The sequence below is a fragment of the Anas platyrhynchos genome, chromosome 4, assembly GCF_047663525.1.
Source record: "Anas platyrhynchos isolate ZD024472 breed Pekin duck chromosome 4, IASCAAS_PekinDuck_T2T, whole genome shotgun sequence".
Taxonomy (NCBI): domain Eukaryota; kingdom Metazoa; phylum Chordata; class Aves; order Anseriformes; family Anatidae; genus Anas; species Anas platyrhynchos.
In genome coordinates, this window is record NC_092590.1 from 17,592,050 (window position 1) to 17,614,125 (window position 22,076).

The following is a 22,076-nucleotide window of genomic DNA, read 5'->3' on the forward strand; positions in this document are numbered from 1 at the left end:
TTTGCAATTAACATATTTGAACAGCAGGGAGTCGCCTAACTTTCTTTCCTATTTTCATTTTGATTACTTGTGTATTTAGACTAATATGGAAGAAAGTTCAGATCTGATTTAAATCTGTGTGCACAGCACAGAAAGGAAAATTGCCAAGCAATAGTTTTGGTCACAGCATTGTGTGTGGAAAAAGATTTGTTTTCATTATTTTCTGTTTGCTGCTTTTATTTTTGAACAGGCAAAACAAAGATTATAAAAAAAGGAAGGGACCATCTGCTTGCTTTGTTTGCTTTTTAAAAAAGTAACCTTCAAGACTCTGCTAGCTTAGTTCTAGTTCAAGCAAACACAAGAAACCTCCGGCACAAGCACCCAGTTTGGGTCTCACTTATTTGCTTTATTCTTGATCAACAGGGACACTTTGGGTTCTTACAGCAGGGACACACGCACCGGGCAATGCTTCTAGGAAAAACCTCTTGTTCCAAAAGCTTGGCACAAAGATTTTGGCCTCTGTTGAAGACCCTGTGACACCTGGGAAGGTGCCCCAGGTTAGCCCAGGAAGAGCTAAGTGCCCACAAGCAGGAGAGCTCAGGGGTGCTCCTGTGCTCAAAAGGGGCAGGGAAGAGAGGAGCAGGCAAGTGGCGGACTAAACAGCTTTGCAAACACCAAGCACGGGCTGCTTCGGCTTCCCTGCTTTCTCTACAAACCCTCACAGCAGAAGCCTTTTACAAACATTATACAGGCAGCATCATAACCAAATCCCCCGGGGGCTAAAGACATTTGCCAGTTCAATACACACATAGAGCTCTGAGAAACAGGCTCTGCCAGACTTAGTTACTGCGACTCCAAAGGACACAATAGATCCCGTCTATCTGTACAGCTCGCCTGCATCACGACCACCCCCCTAAATTAAATATATCAGGCTCTGAATAAGCAACATTTTAAAATTGAATGCACAGGGATTGGGAAGCCTGGAGCTGAGCTGTACAGCCTGTGTAATGTGCCCAGATATTCAATTATCATTAAAATTAATACGTAGGGCAACAACCAAATCCCCTGATAGGTTTTGATTATCTCAGTCTGGGTATTTATCAGAATCACTCCAACACACGGAGTCACCAAGCTCTGGCTGGCTGGCAAAGCAACCCCTTCGCCTACCTGGGTTTTCTTTACACTGGAAACAAGAATTGTAATGTGCTGGGGGGAAAAAGTACCGTATGAGAAAGGAGATGAGTATCTGAAGCTATGCCACAAGGTTTGATCTGGCCTGAAATCCATTTCTGAATGACCTATTCGCTCTGTTCCTGCTCAGTAGCTTTATAAACTCTGCCACACTGCATCTCTGCAGCAGGCTGGCTGCAGCCACTGACCTGGTCCCAGTCACCCACCCTGCCACCTACCACTGGGTAGCAGTGACTGCAAGGCTTGTATTTTCTGATCATCTGACAAAACATCTATTGAGATAGGCACAGTAATCAGCAATTCTTTTCTAAAGCTACTTATATCATTTTAGGTTGATTTTCTCGCTACTAGAACTGAAATCATCAGGGCTTTGCCCAACTACTGTATTTAATATTTATATTATTTGTATATTGTTACTGTATATTAACATACAGCATTATTATATATTATTCATATGTAACATACATTTGTATATAATGTTCATAATATATAAAATATGTAATATATTAATAAGCTTGTAATATTAATAAGCTTGTTTTAATGATGCACAATAAACTCCAGACTTAGCAGAGCCAAAAAAAAGAGATGCTGCCACTAAAGTTAACTACAGTTATTCAATCTGGCATCAAAATAAAGCAAACAGTAAACCAGAAGGAGACTGTATAATGAAGTGACTTTATCTCACAGGATTATACTTGTGGTTACGACTTTAATTGTGTAGTCTAGAAGGATTTGCAATAAACTGAATAATCTCGCATTATTGTAATGATTTGTAATCACAACACCGGCTACGATTTACAGGCTTACTATACATTTGCATTGCAATCAACGAAAACAGTCAGTGCATGCCCTACAATTCGTACCAGCACTTAAAAATCACGTTTTGTGCGGAGCTCCAACAGCTGCCCAGTTGCAAACAGTTGGAGGTTTGAAAACAAGGCAAAGAGCTCTTAAGCGTGCACCTTCCCACTTTTTGTGGAAAATAAAACAAATGAAACAAAACTGAACACCCCCAAGGTTTCTGAACAGAAGACCAAGGGCCATGTTTTTGCTGTCCTTTGCTGTCAGCTGAAGACGGTGCAAGCAATGCTAGATGCCACACACAGCAGCGCTCTGATGGCCCTCTAAACTTCAAGTGACTAACTTCAGGAATAACTCCCAGGCTCCAGCAAGAAACCTGGAGCACCACAGCATCAGCACCAGGAGTTTGGAGACGGAATATGCAGACAACCCACAAAAAAACAGCTAACGAAAAAAAAAAAAAAAAAACAGAGGTCCCACTGAAAAAGGCTGCCAACACAGGAAAAAGTGCTAGTTCTTCTGAAGCTGGAAGAAGACGTAACTATTTTAACTCCCTCTTCCCAGAAGGGGGCAATTTTCCCACCCCACTTGGTATCTGATGGGTACAGATGGGGCTCTGGGATCATAGCAGGACTGCTCCTGAAGAGCAGCTCATGCACTTCATGTATCAGAGAAAATCAAACACCTACAAATCCATGAATTCTGTAAGATTGCTTTCAATAAATCGATATTTAAGTCACACCAAAGTCCTGTTAACTCCTCCTCTCCCACTCCCCATTCTCAAACCCTCACTCACAGATCATTTGGCGAGCTCGCAGCCCAAGGCGAGGCAGGAGAAGAGCTAAGCTGAGCAACATCGAGCCTGCAGCTCTTCCTCACAAGCGGAAGAGGACTGCAAATAGATTAAGTGCTCACCAACATCTCAAATCACATTAAGACATACTCTGTGCTATCTCCTGCCGGCTGGATCTGCTGCACAGCACGATGGGCCTGTCAACATTATGGGTAAATAATATTACTGGAAGACCTTCAAGGATGAGAGCCAGGTCACTGGCCCCAAAACATTTTTGCTTAAGTCAATCGAGAACTTTTGCAGCATAAGGACTCAGTCCTGACCCTGCTTCAAAAGCCGAGAATTCTCACCTTTGATGCTACAGAAAAAAAGCATCCCAAGGAGGGTAATTATCCATGGAAAGCACACAGCTTCACAAGCTTCTGGTTTATCTTACTTGAGCACAATAACAAACCTACAGGACCCTATTTGCTGCATTTCAATATATAGGTGGTTCATAGTCAATAAGATGCACGCTCCTGAAGTGAAGCCAAGCTTTAAAAATTGGTAATTTCTCTAACAATTTAAGCATCTCTTCCATAATACAAAGAACAACTTGATTTTCTCTACCAGCGAAATTTTATTAAATTAAGAATATAATCAAAGTAGTGCCCTGGCACTTGTTAGAATAATCAGCACAGCACAGACATAAGCAAGAAGGGACATGTCAAATGCAAAAAGCATTGTGGCAAAAGCCAGCTATCTACTGCTGCTTGCTTTCTTGGAAAGCATCAAAAGGAGGTGAAACAAGGGCTCCACTGGGGGCGTTTCAGCCTGGTCTGGCAGCTGCAGCTTTTAGAAAGCCATCAGCAACCTCTACGCATCCCCACTGCTGCCCCTGTCCTGGCAGCTGCCCTGCTCAGCAGGTAGTTCCTCATCCTCATCTCCAGAGGCATGCTGAAACAACTGGGAATGCCAGGACTGATCCTGACCGCCTGAACCCAGCCCCAGGACTAATCCTGACCGCCTGCAGCTATCTGGCAACTCGTCCCTGCGTTACCGCTTACAAGTCATGAAGATCATCCGGGGGTAGGTCTGAAAAGGTGAGGACGAAACCCTGCAAGATGCAAGTCTAGTTTCATTCCCAACACTTTTCTACATCACTGACGTGGTTGTGGTAAGCTACCTTGAAATAAAAATAAGGAAGAGTGATTTTGCCACAGTACTTTCAACATTAAAACCAACAGGCCTCATGATTACTGACTGCTTTAGTGAAACACACTAAATAATATAGCTCAGAATGCTTCTTTTCCCCCAAAATCAAGAAGCCTAAGATAAATTAAGACAGTATGAAACCAAAATATTTTGAGGTAAAAAGAGCTTCCAACTAAAACACCAGAATTTGCTCTTGCTGGCTAAAAACCCAGTCCCACCCTCCTCTTTTGTATGCGTGTGCATAGGCTACAGAAACTTAAAAACACCCATTTCTGCAACCAGGACAAGCAAACAACAAGCACGATAGCTGCCATTTTCAATCTCTGAAAATCCTGGCCATTCCCATCACCCAGCTTGAAAATAGAAGTAAGTTTTGTTTGAACAGTCTTACACATTTGGCTGCTGAACTGTTTCTTGAATAGCCACCCACCAGGAGTTTGTAGTTATACAGAAGTCAATCAAAAAGCTATCCTGAAGTTTCCTTTGTTTTAAGGTAGCTGATTGGCCTTCAAAAAGCCCTCTAATTTTTATTGTCATCTTTCACTGTCCAATACACAAGGCAACCACTACCATGAAGACAAAATAGCATCTCCCATTTTAACACTATTTTCAGGAACTGTGCACTCTAAAATGTTCGCCTCCCAGACTAAAATTTATCATGCCTTTTTTTTTTCCCCCCTGAAGTCAGCATTCACTCTATTTCATGCTTTTTGAGCTGGCTTTCCTGAATGAGCAACGTGAAAAGAAAAACAACATTCCTCCATTATAAAAAGAACACTAAATAAAATACGAGATCGCAGTCCTGAATTTATTTTCCAAAAAAAGCCATTAATCTGAATAAAAATATATGCAGTCAAAGGGGACAAGACCAAGGCCACTGCATTTTAAGTCATATAAACAGATTATGTGATTACAGTGTAAGTACTCCAGTGATTTATATATAAATATAGGATATGAAGTAGTAAGTAGCATAAGTAATATAGCACAAATTCATCAACATAAGCTATAAAATCCTAATGCATGTTTTATAAACCCTGGGCTGTGACACATGTATTCCATAATGATAATATTTTATTCTACAAAATTTCAGATTCTTCATGACAGCACTATGCTTATACATTTTAATCGTATGCTTCCTAACTGTTGGGTACCAATATTTCTGGAACTGGCACAAAAGTAACAGAGAAAACAATGGTATTAGAAGATAAAGCTCTTCAAAGCTCTTATCCCCAAATGCAATTCTTAGACACTGGAGAAATATAAAAAGACTTTTTAGCATGAAAGGAGATTATTGTTTGCTGGATGAGCCTAATGCAGACAACTGTATTTACAAAAAGATACACTGAAGGATCAGCCTTCATTTCTTCTGTGGTAGATTTTCAAGACCAGGATAGTAATGTATAATTCTATCAATACAGTTCTAACAGAGATAAAGACTTGCTTTATTCTTAATCTTGTAAGTATTAATTTATTTTACAGTACTTCAGAGTATTCCAGGCATTTTAGAGCTCCTTTAATAAGGCCTATGCCTTGCCAGATGCTGCTACCAAATGAAGGCTTGACTGATGTCAACAGAATACAAACCAAAGGGCAGGTAGAAAAGAGTCCAGGACAACAAATTTAGGAGCACGCTCAAATGGGGTGAGAAGATTTAACTTCAGATGGGAAAGATAAGGGAAAGGACAAAAATAAAATGGTGAGGACGTTCAATGAAAACTGTTCTGCAGCATGAGGTACTCTACCTTAAAAGAAGCTACATACGATAGGTGATCTCTTACAGGCATCAGAAAAGCTGGTCTTAAATAGAGGGTGTTGGATGAGCACAATGGCAATGTTTGTAAGCAGGGCAAGAAAAAAAAAATAAAAAAATCAAGAGATCAGAAATACAAAAGGAAACCTTACCCCAGACAGAGTTAGGAGAGGATTCCAATCTACAGCAGTTTGTATGCAGGGCTAGAAGAGGGCAAAACAGATCATCTGGTCTGCTCCTCCAGAAGAGATCAACTCTGCTTGTCCAGAGCATGAGAAATGACAGTCTGACCTGCTGTTAGAGACCTCCTGGGAAGGTAACCCCACATCTGCCCCAAAGCTGTACCAGTACGAAGTACTTTTCATCAAATTTCACCCGAATCAGCTTAGCTGGATTACCCAGTTTGTTTCAAATAATTCACAGATGCAGACCATGTTTCTCACTAATCCATGTGTGCTCAAAAGCATGTGTAAATAAATAGCCAAATTGCAGGGTTTTGTCTCTTTTCACCTACTCAGGTCCTACTTTTATCTCTAGTATGCTCCCTGCTGCAGTATGAAATGTATTCTTGCCATGTGAGCATATCCCTCTGCTTCCTCTTCCACACTGGTCACAGCCGAGCGGCGGCATTTGCAGGAGAAAACACGGGCTGCCAGAAGTACTGCCCTGAAAATGCCAATTATAATCATAGCTACATGACACAGCTCAATGGTGCCAAGAATCCTTCTCCTCCCGTTCCCCCTATCCCTCCCCCTTTATTTTATTTCTAACCCCGAGGGCAAACACTGCCTCCAATCCAGGATTCCTGCCTAAAATCTCTATCTGAACCAAGATCGACAGAGGAAAAAAGCATGAATGTATTTGCAAGCCATGCTGACTAATCCAAAGCGCTGTTATTTTTAACTTCAAAGAGGCACCCTAGGGTACCTGTCCTCAGAAGGACGAGCCAGAAACGCTCGCCCCTACCCACCCCTCACCAAAATAAATAAATACCCAAATCTACTGAAGGCCTGCAGAAGTGACAAGCAACTTGCAGAACCAAACCATTTAATTTCACTCCCTCTGCTTCCAGGGTTTGTCCTTACTGAGCACCAAAAGCCGGGGCAATTGCTCTACCTCTTGCAATTCACGTGCAGCAAGTCAGCTAACGCTCTCATTTTCAGCAGTGAATAAAGAATTGAGTGATCCCACCATCCTCTAACATCTCCGCAGGACAAGATTCCTCAGTGCGTGTTTATTTCCCTAAAAAAGCCCAGAACGTGGAGCTGTGCAGTGAGCCACAGCACACAGCCAGTGCTCCAAGGAGCACGGAGGTTTTCCTGCTCTGTGCTACAGAAAGTTCGAGAAAAATCAACAGGAGGTGGAAGAGATGGGAATAAAGTACAGAAGTAAAGCAGGTGTGCGGTGCTCCAATTTGGAAAGAAAACAGTGCTCCAAGGTTGTGAAGAAATTGTTCTAAAAAGTAAATCCTGAAAGGAGAGAGGGTCTGGAACAAGTAAATCAGCACTATCATGGCCACTGAAACACATCAGACATAATTGCTAAATCAAGCCAGTGAAAACAGCATTTATTTTAATCAGCAACTTTTGCAATTATCTGGTTATTGTTAAAAGTGGCTGTGCTTTTACCTGGTCAGAGCGAGACAGAAGAGCAGAGGTTTTCATGGAGCTCTTTGTAGCTTCCACCCCTGCTATGGCTTTGCGGGGAGCCCAAATACATCACGCAGAGCCTCCTGCCAAACCAAGGGAGGTAACGCAGCGATTCTGCCTGCAAACACTGATCTGACCCAACCATTTCTCTCACAGCACCTCCTACTTCTGTGAGTCTCCCCTGTGATTAAAAAAATACATTTGGCACAGGCAAATGCGAGCAGTTTCTGCAGGGAAGAGCCATTTTTTGTACCAGCCGCATATAATGCATGCAAACCTCTAATATGCCCAGTGTTGATAATACTACACAGCACTCCAGGAATTAGTCTGGAGGCAACAGAGGCTCTGCAGGCCTCCTGTACAAGCAGGGGTTTTAATAAAGAGGAGGCCAAGCTTCTCTGCTAGAACCCGTGGTAATTCCACTAACCACCTTCAGATTAAAGCCAACTTACTCGAGCTGCAGACCCAAGTGAGAGCTGTCCCTTTAGGTGGATTCCCAACTCGCAAGCTGTGAAAGGGGTGGCATTTCCACACCGATCACGTCCAACTGGCAGGGAGAAGGTCCCTTTTCCGAATTCCACTGCTGCACTGACCTTACGAGGACTTTCCTCGAGCTTTAACAGATATAACAGCAGGTTTAAGAGCCACGCATGACTGCTGAACCGCACACTGCCAGGAAAATCATCCTGGGGTAACAAGAAAAACAAACTACCAGGATCCATTAATCCTTCGGGGCGAAGCAGCAGAAAGAAGCACCTTCACCTGCACAACATCTGGACCCTCACACCAGGAGACTTCATTTCTACCCCTGCTTGGCCATTGCATATTTCATTTCCACTGGCCTCTCAATGCTCCATCTGTATAGAGATTTTTCTTACCTTCCATGAGGATAGGAAAAATGAAACACGGCAAGGCTGAAAGAATATTGAATACTGCCAAAATCTGTACCAAATAAGCACCTAGCTAGGCAAAACTCTGCAGAGACAACCCTGAAGTGGCTTCTGTCCTTTCCCCTAAAACCCATTATCCCAAAGATAAGCTGGTACACCCTGTTTTATGGCAGACAAAGGTCTCATCTAGTAGGGACTAAAGCAGCTGAGGTGCTTTATTTGGAATTAGAGCTATGAAACAGGCGTACCTCTAAAGCCTAATTTGTATCCAGGCTGGAGCATTGGTCTCCTCCTACCACTACTTTCATTTCCTAAGGTAGAGAGTGCATTTTCCCCTTGTGTTCAGCAAATACGAGGTGAACAACGGGCTAAATGAGTGCAGCTGGATCTCTCTGGAGCATGGAATGACTTACAGCTTCAATACACATGAACTACCATGGCATACAGCTACAACAAATTTAGAATATGACACCTACTACAAAGGATCTGCCAAAAACAACTTAATTTGGTATGGCTGGACCTCCTCACCCAACTGTTTACCTTTTTAAAAAAATAAATAAATAAAAAGGGAAATTATTCTCAAAACTTTCCCCCTTGAGCCTCTGTGATGTACTGAAAACCTCTCCCAAGCATTCCCACAAAACTACCAGTCTAAATGCTTACTGTCTTTAATGAAGCTGAGCTCCTCATGCAGTCTCCTACCAGATGTGGTTCCAGGACAAAGACTAAATTTCCTTAATATTCATAATAAAAAACAAGTGGAAAAGTAGCAACAGAGGTGAAGGCTGCTTCAAAAGCTAATGTATCTCCAGCTGGAGCGGTATTATTATGAAATTGCTACCAAATACTTTATTTAAATAGACTCTACAGGAAATACAAAATACCACACATCTGTACGTGGTCTGTATTTCCACACCTCGGAGTACTGTGAAGCATGACACACCACAAGATTTCTGCTCCTTTCCTTCACAGGGAACAGTGTAAATAGACAGACCTTCCAACATTTCTGTAAGATGTCCTGAGGTAAATTTGTATGAGAATATTTCAAAAAAAATTATCAAATTATTAATTATAAAATTATCAAGTGCACAACAGTATGGCTGCAGAACAGCTGACTGCAGAGCAGATAAGGGGGTTAAAGAATTAGGCCTGGAAAGTCTTTTTCAGTACTTGTAAAATAAAGTACTACAAATATATTAGGCCAAAAGAAACAACTGGGCTAAGCTCATGGATTTTTATGACGTCCCATGAAAACAAAGAAGATTAAGAGGAGATTTCTGGAAACTCAAAAACCAACTGCGTGATTCACTTTGTATTTGTGGAAGTTAAATTAAGGAAAAAAAAATCCTCCCTATTGAGTCAGTAACCATTAGTTTGGCATTCATGAGTATACTTCCAGGTGCTGTTTGGAAATTGAGCTTGTAAATAAAGAAAAGTTTCTCTAAATAATGAAAAAACAACCGAGGCTTATAGATAGGATATTTAGCTTTTCATTTACTCATCTACACATACAGACCCAGACAACCAGTCCTGACGTGTTCAGAAGATATTTCTCTACTGATATTCCTGTAAGGACACTTGGAGGCAGAAACTGCTTTACATCCTAGGAAAAATACTGAGGTAAGTCTTGAAAAGGGAAAATGCAGACACTATGAAGTGGACATCAGGATCTTTGCAGTGTGATAAGATGCCAACATACTGCTCTGCCAGCACATCTGGAGCTGGTTATTCCAATGCTCACACGTGCAAGGGGAGCAAGTTTAGTTCTCATCTTTAAATCAAGAGAAAAAAATATCGCTAAAGACTCCAACCGTAACAGGCTTAGATCTTGAACCGTGTTCAGGATGAACTAAGCTCCCCACGTGCTTTTACATTCCTGGCATAACCAGGGCCTGCAAGCATGCAGCTTGTCTCAGTGAGGCTGCCATTTCTACTCCTGTCTACACAAAATAGAGAAAAAGCCAGATTTGAATTTGCTCTGCAGTAGAAAGGCATGGGGTTGACTGTGCTTTGTGTAAACACTGCCACCATTTTTATGACAAACTGGAGTGCAAGACAATTCTGCAAGCCCATTTCAGCTGGCGTCTAAAACTTTACAATACCACATTCCTGAAAGCTGCTTTGTTGGAGGGCACAGCTGTGCAGCATTTCTATCTCAGGATTCTTTCTCACATCACAGTGCTCATGGCTCCTAGAAATTGACAGGAACACTCCACATTTTGCAGAAACCAACCTTGCAAGGCTATCAAAGCTCTCCGATACATCAGAGCATCAAGGATGCCCCAGTCAAACCAAGGCCAAAATTCACAGCAGCGACTGCTCACACGATTCAGTCAGGCCAAGAGTATTAACACACTTGAGCTGTATATTTATTTCAGGTATCAAATTAGGAGGCCAGGTTCCCTCAGCCTATGGTACAATTAAAGGAAGGGACAGAGGCTCTTCAAGGTGCTTAAAGCTCACCTCCTGTTCCAGTGCTGTCAGCTGCCAGAACTTTATCCGGAGCCTTAGAAGTATTTCTGAACAGCTCTCTTCATTTGAAGAGAACAGTAATGCTCCAGACTCTGTTTTAGAAGAAAACCTGCAGAAAACTGTTGAACCCCAAATGCTCAAGAATCAGAATTTACCACTTAAAAAAAGGTAAATAACCTCATGTTTTTTTTGGTGAGGGGAGGAGCGAGGGCGCTGACTCATGATTTATTTTAATACTTGTGACTGGCTCTACTGCATAAATAAATCAATCCCCCAGCCACACAGCTCCATTTTTCCAGTCACAGTGTGTTGTTATATGTGTTTTGTTGTGTGTGTTTTTTTTTTTTTTTTCCTTCCATTGCCAACAAATCACTCCAGGGAATTTTGAAACCCAGTAGTATACTTTCCGAATGGAAACGATTAGTATAATTTGAGTGAAAAAGTAAACACCAAGACTTACCCCATTTTTTGGGTAGGCTATCCATCCTAGATCCCCCATCACTGTGCGTGAGTCCAGTAAATTCACTATAAATAAGAAAAAAAATGTTAAGGAAGATGTATGGGTTACAAATTTCAGTAAATATTTCAAGATTTGGGTGGCTATGGCAAACAGGCTGTTTATAATTAACCACGGAAGTTGGATTTTTTGTGAAGCAGAACAACAAGACAACAACTCCTCTAACAATGAAGTCATACCCTTTGAGATCTACCCGTGAAACAAAGCTGCACATGCTCTGAACTTCTGCAAGAACCAGATTTAAGTTCTTGTGATCTGGTCTTTTGGGGAGGGGAACAACTATATACAAGACCAACAGTATGTAGGTACACACAAATTCATACACCAAGGCTTATACCACACGTTTCTTCTTTTAAGGTGGTAGAGTCTTTAACACAATCAGGCCTTTAAGACAAAAACAAAACGAGAAACAATGTGCGGGGCATCCTAGCTATTGTGGGTACAGCTTTCAGAGTATTTTATATGGCAATAGTACAGTATTTTCTTTCCCTCGCAAAGTCTTGACAACTTCATTATAACATATCCAAGGGATCATCATCTTTTCCACCCAAAAATGCAGGGTGGCTCTGTTAAGTCAGGTAAGCAATCAGCAAATGAGTTAAAGAGCAATAAATTATTCCCAAGTTTATAATATTTTCCCTCATATTGCCTGAAGTACTCAGTACTTGAGGACAAAGTGTGAAATAATTAAAAAATAAATCCATACACAATTCAGCTGAGGAAAACTATAGCAGCTTTCATTGCTGAGCTTCCCAGTGTCATCTCTTGTACCCAGGGCTTTAAATCTCCCAGTTAAAAAACAGACTGAACCCACAGCTGTTATACAGAACCTCAGTCTAGGAGGAACTTTCTACTATAAAAGCACACGAATTCCTTCTTTGAACTACAACATGTGCTTCCAAGAGCATAATTGTCTGCATAACAAACTCACATTTTGAACCCATGTCCCTCCTGAGAAGGAGCTCATTTCCCCAGCTCTTCAGTTCATGGTCTCCACTGTATGGGTTCTTTAAAAATCCCACCAGAAGTTTTCAAAACCAGACTTTCATGACCTTCAAGCCTGCGATGAGCTAGCCCATGAATAAGCTTGAAATGAGCAGAGGAGGTTACATGCTCCTTTAGAAATTAAACCACTTATGTAGGTACTGGAAAATTGGTAGAGAAACGGTATGTCTGTACACGTATAAAGAATGGGAAGATCAATCCTCTTCCCTGCAACTCTTACAAGGTTTACTGGCTGTCTCTGCACAGCCACACACCGGTGCAAACACCAGGCATATGGACCCTTACAGCAGCCCAGGTCGTCCTGCTGCAATCACCACAGACAACATTAAAACGCTGCCCACTGAGTTCTCCAGGCATCATAATTACACTATTTGCAGGGTACCTGCTCGCTATAATAAAAACACGCCGATCGAGTTCCTGTAATTAGCATGCCGCTTCAAAGTGCCTTTTTCCCCTGATGAGCCAAAGACCTAAACGTATAGAAGCATAAGGATTTAATAGCAAGCCGTATTAAATACGTAGGGGCAAGAGTGATAAAACACAAAGCACATTATACCAAAATAAAAAGCATTGCTCCTTTCTAAGGTTAAGGAGAATTTAAAAAAAAATTAAAAAAATAAAAAAATTGTACAACAGATCTAGCTTGAAAAAACAATATTATCACAATCAAGTTGGTCTTAATCACTGTATTACATGGAGAGCTGACAACTTTGTGCCCACTGTAGGTAAAACCAGCCCAGAAGGCAGCACTGAGGCGGAAAAATTAGTCCTCAGCCCTGGCATCAAACACTCGTAAAATATTTGTTTATCTTGATATTTGCAGCGGATGAATTATGAGTACATCAATGCTATCACAGGGCATGTAGATGTTCTGCCATGTCTGCTGCTGCTTCTGAAACAGCAAACACAGCTGGGGGCTCACAATGCCACCAAATTAGAGGACATCCAGTTGAAACAACACTCGGGGATTTTACTGAAGTCTGTTTAAAATAAGGAAACAAAATCAGGTGGCTTTCCACCCCGCAGTCTAAGCAATGTAGGAGTATTGCTATCATCCCCCATTACACGTCACCCCGTAGCAGCCAGCTCTTCCCCTCCTGAAGGTTCAGGTTCATTAATTTCTCCTGCTCCAACTGAAGTCAAATATCAATACCCAGCTGCTCCTAAATCATACCGCGCTTTCTCCTTTTTAATGGGATAACAGGGGCGATCTTAAAATATTCCTTAAAGGAGGACACAAACAACACGTCCCATAATATCCACGTATACCATTTCAAACAGGAGGGGAAAGGGCTGCTGCTGCCAACAAAATGGCAGGATACCCAAATTCATCCTATTACAGTCGCTGTAATTAAACCATGCCGAGCAGTATATTCCTGTCCTAAGTTGCAATGGATGCAAAACAAGTATTGATCTACGTTGTACAACTTAATTAAAACTTGTCCCGAAGATGCTGCTAATGAATGTAATTAGATGGTATGTTTGACGCCACCAAGTTCTTCATGACATGCTAATTAAGCAAAGAAGCAGAAAAAGTGCTTTTATTCAAACATCAGATCATAAAAAAAGAACACGAGAAAACTAAATATTGAATTATCTTTCTATCAATGACAATTTTTAAATTGCTGTTATTAACTTCAATTTCAAAATAATTTTCTGCATATGAAAAGCTAACACAACCCAGTCAGCTCCCACCCCAGTCAGTGGCAATTCTGCTATCGGTGAGTCAACCAACAGCGCTGAATGATAAATCCCCAGTTAGAAAAGAGGCATTTCCTCTCTTTTTTTTCCAATAGGATTCTAAATAGCGAGAGGCAAATAGGAAGGGATGAGATACACCTTTTGACAGGTGCACAGGAGCCCAAATTCATGCGCCAGGAAAACAACAGCCGCCGGTGACTTGAAGCTCTCCACATCTGGAGCCCTGCAAGGCTCCCAGGGGCTGCTGCAGTCACAGCAGACTCCCTGGCTGCCCCGTGGGCTTGTGCCCGGAGTTGCCTTCACAGCACATCTTCTAAAATACTGTACCGTATCGATCTGCTGAGGAGCTTATTTAGCTAGTAGTTATGCAAGATGGATACGTTTTGCTTTCAGAATCCCCCAAATTCCCCGTACAAACAAACAAATCACCGCTGCTCCATCCAGGTACGAGGCAGCTGCCTTTTCCCCATCAGCACCCCACCCAGCCATCTCTGGCAAACCCTCGATTCCCTCACAGTACTGCCAGCTCCCAAATCCACCCCAATTTGGCCAGGCACCAGGCTGGAGCCCTGGTGACCCTGCTCCGATGCTGCGGCAGCTCCACGCACAGGAGGGACAACGCTGCTGGAAACCTTGCTGCTGCTGAACTGGTTTTCCCTTAAAAACTGCAGACTGGCCAGACTGGGAGAGAAACAGCAGGCAAATGGTAGCCAAGCACATAGCTACCACGTGGAAGGCCCTGCTTTAGCAGAGGATTTATAGAAGAGCTGCTGCCATCACAACGAGATGCTTGCACTGCTTACCATATGGCTGCCTGGGAAGCTGTTCTGCGCCGGAATAAAAAAGTAAAAAAGCTGAATCTCTCTGGTTTCACTCAAAAAAAGAAGAAAAAAAGATTCGGGGGTCTCAGGAACAGCAGAAACAGTTCTTCCCCATCAAACCTGAGACCAGCAGCACACACTTGGCCATGGCTGTCTAATAGCTGACCACAGGAGGTGGTAGCTCAGGAAAACCTCCAGCTACATGCTTCAGGTTTATGTATTTTTGGAGGTCCGACGCCAGCTCCTGCACAGCTCAGGAGCCCTGGGCCAGCCCCAGTGCTACAGATACCCCACAGGCATAACCCAAAGCTGTACCCAGCAGCCCTGGGGATGCAGGCAAGCTCATCCCACTGAAGAAGTCTCTCCAGAAACTGCCAGTGGCTCTGCCTGCCCCATAACCTTAAAAACCTCCAGAATAGCAGAACTCATTTATTCCCACTTCCTCTCTCCTTGGCATCAGCAAGACGTGTCTGAACGAGCGAGAAACCTCAGAGCCCATAAGCACACTTAGCACCTGTATCTCTGCCAGAGCGCTTGCAGGAGCCACATGCATACATTCAAAAAATGTTTTTTGCTCATCTCTACCGGCAGTGCATCCATCCCACAAGCCCTAATTATTTCTAATGCTCAGTCAAGGGGAACACAAAACCGCACAGATCTATATCATCATTAACTTCCATGCCTTCAGGGTAGGATAAATGATGATTAAGTCTAAAGTCATACCACAGCCTTTTTTTCTTCTTCCCTTTTTTTTTTTTTTTTAATACAGAATAATAGCCAGGGGAATTTGCATACACTCTTGTTCTCAGACAGGCTGCTTACTACGGGTGAGCAATCAAGTTGGAATAAAACCAGAAGCGAGCTAAACCTTTGCCCTGAACTCTAGCTGGTGAATTAACAGCGTTTCTTCACTCACGGATCCCTAGCAGGCGATTGGACCTGACTTTTTACTCACATGTCCTCGTCGCACTCATACCACAGGCATTTAGCAGCTTCACCATGACGACACGAGGACTGTGGCTGGGAGGAAGCACACGAAATGCCAGAGCCGACAGCATTCAGCGCTGACCTCAGCCAACGCATCTGCCCACACGGCGCAGCGTCCCAGCTGGTGCTGCCACCCAAGACACGGAGCCACGTGACAGCAGCAGATTACACAGCCGAAAGCAGGGCAGGTCTACCTCGACAGCACCACGGCTGGAGTTGTGGCCACCAGTTCATGGACTTCTGGTCACAGCACCTCAGTGGAAGGGCTCCTCTGGCTCTGGATCAGCCCAAGGAGCTGCAATTCCTCTGCTCCAGTTTCAGGCAGGGAAAGGAAACAACCTGGAAAACAAAAATCCCCCAACCACCAGGAGAAAAGTGCTCGTGATCCTGCCAGCCACACATCCTCAGGCCATGCTGGCATCCAAGGATCCACCAGGAAAACGTTCATGGCTCAACCTGGGGAAAAGTCTCCGCAGGCACACCAAGGACTCGATCCTTCTGGGCTGCGACAGTCTTTGAGCTGATTTCCAGTAAATCCTTATACATCAGCACCATTTGCAAGCCAAAGTTAACCACGAGGCATACCCTAGTGAAGTTATTCATGCCAAATCACTCCAGAACAGGCAGAATGGTCAAGACAGCATGAACTGATGGATTTTACATCAGGATGCCATAAATCCATATGGAACTTTTTTTATTATTTCACTGAAATAAAACTAAAATAAGAGGAAAAAAGTATCTTTGACCAAATCAATACCCCATCACAACATGAACAGGAGTGAAGAAACCTTCACGTAGAGCCTGAATAAATATTTCAAAACATCGCATCATTTCATATCTCGCACGTTCCTGAAGAAAGACACTTGAATGAAAATGTTTTTGTTTTAAGAAGCTGAAACAAAACACCACTTTAATACATTTGTTATTAATTCAACAGGAATCCAAGCCCTGTTTTCAGTAACCTGGGTCTGAACTCCTGCAGGAAAAAAGGTGTGAATCCAGTGAGTGGCTCCTGCATCCTCCAGGCTCCTGCATCCTGCAGCTCCTGGCCTCCTCTGCACAGCCCTCCAGGCATCGCAGCCTTCCCACCCAGCCTGCTGCCTCTGCTCTCCTTTCTCCCTGAGCCCAACGCAGGGGGCACGGCTGCCAAACACATCACTTCTGCCTGAGCTGCTTTCTCCTCCTGCTGCGTACCTCCCCGGCCTTCCTCCCGTGCTCCTGGAGTCCACAGCACTACCAAGGCACGCCAACTGCAAAGGACTCTCCATCATCATGAGTCAAAGTTTTTCTGCTTCATCAATCTTCGCCGCTTTTATCGCGGTGTTGTTGCCATTCATTTCCCAACTGTTTTCCCTGTTGTGCCAAGTATTTCTTCAAAAAGTATAAATCCAAGGCACTCCAACAAGTGACAAGTCAAAAATAATCCGAGAAAGCAAAAACAAATGAAGAAATAAAACTCCTGAAAGAAATCAAAGCCATCAGGAAGCAGATGTTTTGTATTAATTAGCTACACTGAGTTGAGACCAAAAAAATAAGCAGGCAAGAGCCTCGGAAACATTTCCATCAGTGGAAACCAAGCTAGAGTGGAGTGCAAGCTGTAGCAGTACCTATTATTTATAGCCCACTGGAGGAAGAAAAAATACACTACTTAATGAACTCGCAAACTAATATTAACTGCAGATTTATATTTTATTATGTTGGCTTCGTTCTGCTTTTAGTTTTCTCATGATTCCCTTTTATAGCAAGTGCCAAAATGCTGGAATCTGCATCGCAGATCCGTAGGTTTTCAAGGCCAGATGGACAACTGCAATCATAACACTGGCCAGGAAATTTTATCCCTTTTTTTTTTTTTTTTGCATCACGCCTGTAATTTCTGTTTGAACATACTGTTTACAAGGGGGGCAAGACTGCCCTTGGTCAAAGCTCTTTGGGTTGGCTGCATTTTTTCCACAGGCACAACACTGGCCATAGCACCTGGGTGTGGGACCAGAGGCTCACTTCATGACTGGGCCCAGTAAAACAAACAGAAAAGTACCATTTTTTTCCCCTTTCAAGGATTTGCTCTCAAGACAAGAGGCAGTCGTTTATTCCACCCACCATACTTAACAGAAGTGGTCAGAAAGATTATTTATTTGACTCCAAAGTGCCTGGAAACTTCCAGTATAGTTTGCCACACTCGTGGCAAGAAAACACCAGTGTTGCCTGCAGACCCTAGGTCTCCAGCCACTCCCAAGGTATCTGCAAGTGGCTGAAGGACACAACCAGTTTCCCTGAGACCCTCCTTAAAGCAAGCACCTTATTAAGCACACAGATGAAGGCCTAAAATCCCAGCAGATTCCCAGTGCAGTCAAACCACCTGCTGGCAGCGCTGAAACGTGCCCTCGTGTTCATCCCTAAATCAGCTCGCCACCAGCTAAAAGCAGTCTGAGCTCCGTCCTCAAAAGGGGTCCTCCAAGGCACAGGCATCAATCCTGTTACACTTATAACTAAACTCAGCAAAGGGAAAGAAACTCACCAGGCACATCCAGAGTTGTCAAGGCTGTCAGCTTTCACTACCAGTGGACTTGCAAGACCTCACTGTCCGGCACCAATAAAGCCTTCCTGTTGACAATAATGACTACTCTGCTGCCACTGAGTTCGCTCAAGTAGAAAAAAGGGAACTGACATAATGCTTAGATAGCATTCGGGAGCAAAAAAATGTTTAAGATGATCTATTGGCTTTTCAGGGGGCTGACAGTCTATCCCTTGTGCTTCAGAAGAGGGTAGAGGCTGCTAGTGGGAAGAGCACGCTGCCAACACATTTTGGGAAGAAACTGTGTTTGAGCATTAGCAGAGCGAAGGTGGATAAACCGAAATGACTAGATTCTGGAGAAATTAACTTAAAGGCAAATATGCAGATAATTTCAAGTAGTTTCACCGTTTTGGCACATGCAAAGCAGTCAGAAACTGACAGAAGTCCACCCAGAAACATCCTGAAATGCACATTACTGATCCTGAATAATTAATTTACTCCCAAATGTTTCTCTACCCCCTCAGGGGGCTACAAAGTTCAAACTTGTTCTGAATTTCTCCTTACAGTAAGGGATCTGAATTAGAGAACCTAGGAGTTCACATTTCACAAAACACTTTGGTGCTGCCCACCACACCTCAGTGTAGCAGCTGGCACAAAATCCTGCAACCCCAGGGTCCTGCTTTCTCTTCTACAGGCTCCCTGGGTGACCTAGGGTAAATCCCAAGGGATTTACATGCCTGAATCCCACACTGCACATCTGAAAATACCTGCTTGGCCTCCTAAACCTAGCTCTTAACCTCCCTGAGTAAGCCTGTTTCCTCTCCACGCACACCCCCAGGCACAGCTTGCTCTGCCCAGGAGCACACAACCTCAACCCTGAGGATGCTCAGGAGCTTGAGGAAGGGAAGAACAGGGACAGGAGTTACCCCATCACCTTCAGAGCTGCCAGGCCTGCTCACAGAGGTGTTCCCCATGACACTACGTGCTACCTCACCTCCTCCAGGAGAGCTGTCCCATCCAGCCAGCTCCTGGCCACCTGAGCAGCTCAACCTGCTCAAAGTCCTCCTCGCAGACCTCCTGCACGACTCAAATACCATCACAGCATCCCCAGCAAGACTGCCACGGGATGTGCTGAAGCCCCAACATGCTTTTTCTGTCCCAAAGCACATTTAGTCCTGTTTCCAAAGAGCAGAGGCAGGACGGCTGTGCTCACACACACAGCACAGCACCCTCAGCCACAGCAGGCAACAAGCCATCAGCCCTCTGCAAGCAGCCACCCCACGACCCCTCCTGAACCCAGAAGTCGAGTGCTGCAAGGCCGTGCTCCTGTCCCCTCCTGACCAGCTTCCTCGCAGGAGAGAGGGATAATTGCTTCCTACCTCCACCGGGATAAGCGCATTAAGCCTTCGGAGAGACTCAGAGACCGCACCGGCCAAAGCCACAGCAAATACCAGAGCTGAGACTGTAAAAGAGAATAATAGGTCAAAAAGACAACTAAAAGGGTAACAAATCCCTATGGACCTCAGCTGCCGAGAGCCGGTGCTCGAGTCTGCCGATACAGCTGGCTGGAAAAGCTGCTGGAGCACCAAAGGGCTGTACTTGAACAAAACCTGTCACCTCCGTGTCCTGCCAGCCAGAGAGGAGGTGAGGGACATGCACGATGCGAGCAGAGGGCAATTCATCTCTCAGCTCTGTTCGTGCCAAAAAAAAGAGACATCTTAAGTACAAAATGTATTTTCAAAGAAAAAATGAATGCTAATTTAAAATACACAGCAATTTTACTAAAGCGATCAAAGAAAATGAGTTTTGCAAAAAATTGAAAAAATTGCTCATTCCAGCACAGTCATTAACTTCTTAACATTATTTTTTTCTGTATTTATCAATACTGAGTAAAGAAATATTTCCAGTGCCAGCTCACTCAGGCTGAACTCAGGCCCCACAGCTCACTAATCCTTATGGTCTGCGAGGAAGGCGCCCTTGACAGAAATTTCAGTTCTATGTTTAGATGTTTTACTATAAGCACAAAGGTTTTTTTCTACTTCTTTTTGAAGCCTTCTTAATGGATAGCAGCCTGAGCACCCACTGAAAAGCTGCATGAAATGTCTTCCACAGAAGTGAGCACTTGATAACAGAAATTCACTACTTCTACCAAAATGAAGTTTGTGCCTCTTTTTTTTTTTTTTTAAACATCCCTTTCTCCCTTGGAAAAAAAATAAATAATTGCTTTCTTCTTTCCAGGCAGGGTCTCAATTTTCTGACATCCCTTAGCCATGGCTAAAGCTCACCTCTATTCACCAAAACAATGGAGCACTTGCTAAAAGCTTGCTTTCGACTCCAAGCCATATGACCTGGGGAGTCCAGCAGCCCCACTTCCAATCCAGACCCCAAATACAACAGCATCCAGCACCACTGCTCAGCTGAGGGATTCCTGCTGCTCCTTCTCGGGCTGGGGACTCCTCTGTGGCTCAGCACATGACAGAAACAAGGATTTCTGCAGAGGCAACATGGAAATCCTCAGGACAATAAAGCAGCTAGATCAGAGAGCGAGGCACCATGTAACGAACTGCCCTGGCTCTGCAACTTCTGGAAGATTTGACGAAATCCTGCTCCTACCTTCCCTCTCATGGCTTGCTACAAAACGCATTGTTTGTTTGCAGTAAGTACACATTTCGTTACGGGTGAGATCTTGCTTTCTTATTTCACAGCAACAGAAGAGCAGACGTGGAGATGGACGGCGCGTTGGAGCCAAAAGCGTTAGGTAACTGTGGGAGAGATCACGGAGGAGGGGGAAGAAGCTGTCAGACAAGCCCACTAGCTGTTCTCCTTCCCCCATGGTACCTGTCAGTTTATCCATCTGTAAATTGATTTGCAAATAGCTGCTTTATACATCAAATTATGGTGTCAAACATTTACCATGCTATAAGCTGACGGTCTGTCAGTGGCTCCGTTTAAGACAGTTTGCTTGTTTTCCGCTATTTATTACATTTTTTAAAATATGCCTCAAAAAGAAATAGGTACTATATTGAAGTCAATTTTTGCTATTGTTTATTTCCCTTTTTTTCAACATGTGTCATTAGGCAGCAATGCTTTTAGTCATGTACTAGAAAGTGCTGCGTTTCAAATGCTGTTTTTACTGTCAAAAGGATAGCAGTTCCCATTATAAAATCATGACAGAGCCATTCTGAACCTCTTGAAAAGGCATACATCACATCAGCCTGATCCCAAAAAGACCATTAGACATGAGCTGTCCCTCCTCATTCCAGTAATTCCACTGCAGTAAATTTGAAAGTTAATGGGATTACTCCTATGAGTAAAATAGGTGCACAGCACCAAGGCTACACACTGACGTTACGGTAAGTGTATAGGGGATGGTTCCAATACACAAAAAGAACAAATCCCTCCTCAAAAAGTCCTTATAAAGCACTGCTGATGGGTTGAAATGCTTCCAAGATGAACAATTCTGCATACTCAACATACCTGCTTGCTAGCAGCACTCAGGACCTACAGAATCACAAAAAATACAATAGTTGAAGCACACGAAGCCAAGCCAGTAGGAGAAACATAAGAAATGTCTCATATTTATTTCTACCCAAAGCATTAGGATGATTGAAATAGACTGATAGGAAAAGGAAGAGGAGTATCTTCACACCTACTTCTACCAAACACGTGAAATCCTCCTTGGAAAGGGACTTCATTCATCTTTAACAATCAACATTGTTATACCTAAATAGGCATTTGTGTGGTGTTCCATGATAGAAATGAGACATTGCCCCAAAACAAAGCACGCTTGAGTCAACATCCTTAAAACATGGAG

The 22,076-nt window shown here is 43.4% G+C and overlaps 1 protein-coding gene across 18 annotated transcripts in view; it reads right to left on the minus strand.

Moving 5' to 3' along the window:
* The window catches only part of EPHA5 (EPH receptor A5), a 197,284-nt gene that overhangs the window by 163,229 nt on the left and 11,979 nt on the right, over positions 1-22,076 (minus strand). For all 18 annotated transcript variants that reach the window (XM_027455977.3, XM_027455976.3, XM_027455987.3 and 15 more), the window contains one exon: positions 11,180-11,244. In XM_027455977.3, coding sequence (XP_027311778.2) covers positions 11,180-11,244 — 65 coding nt within the window. The remainder of the gene's footprint in view (positions 1-11,179; positions 11,245-22,076) is intronic.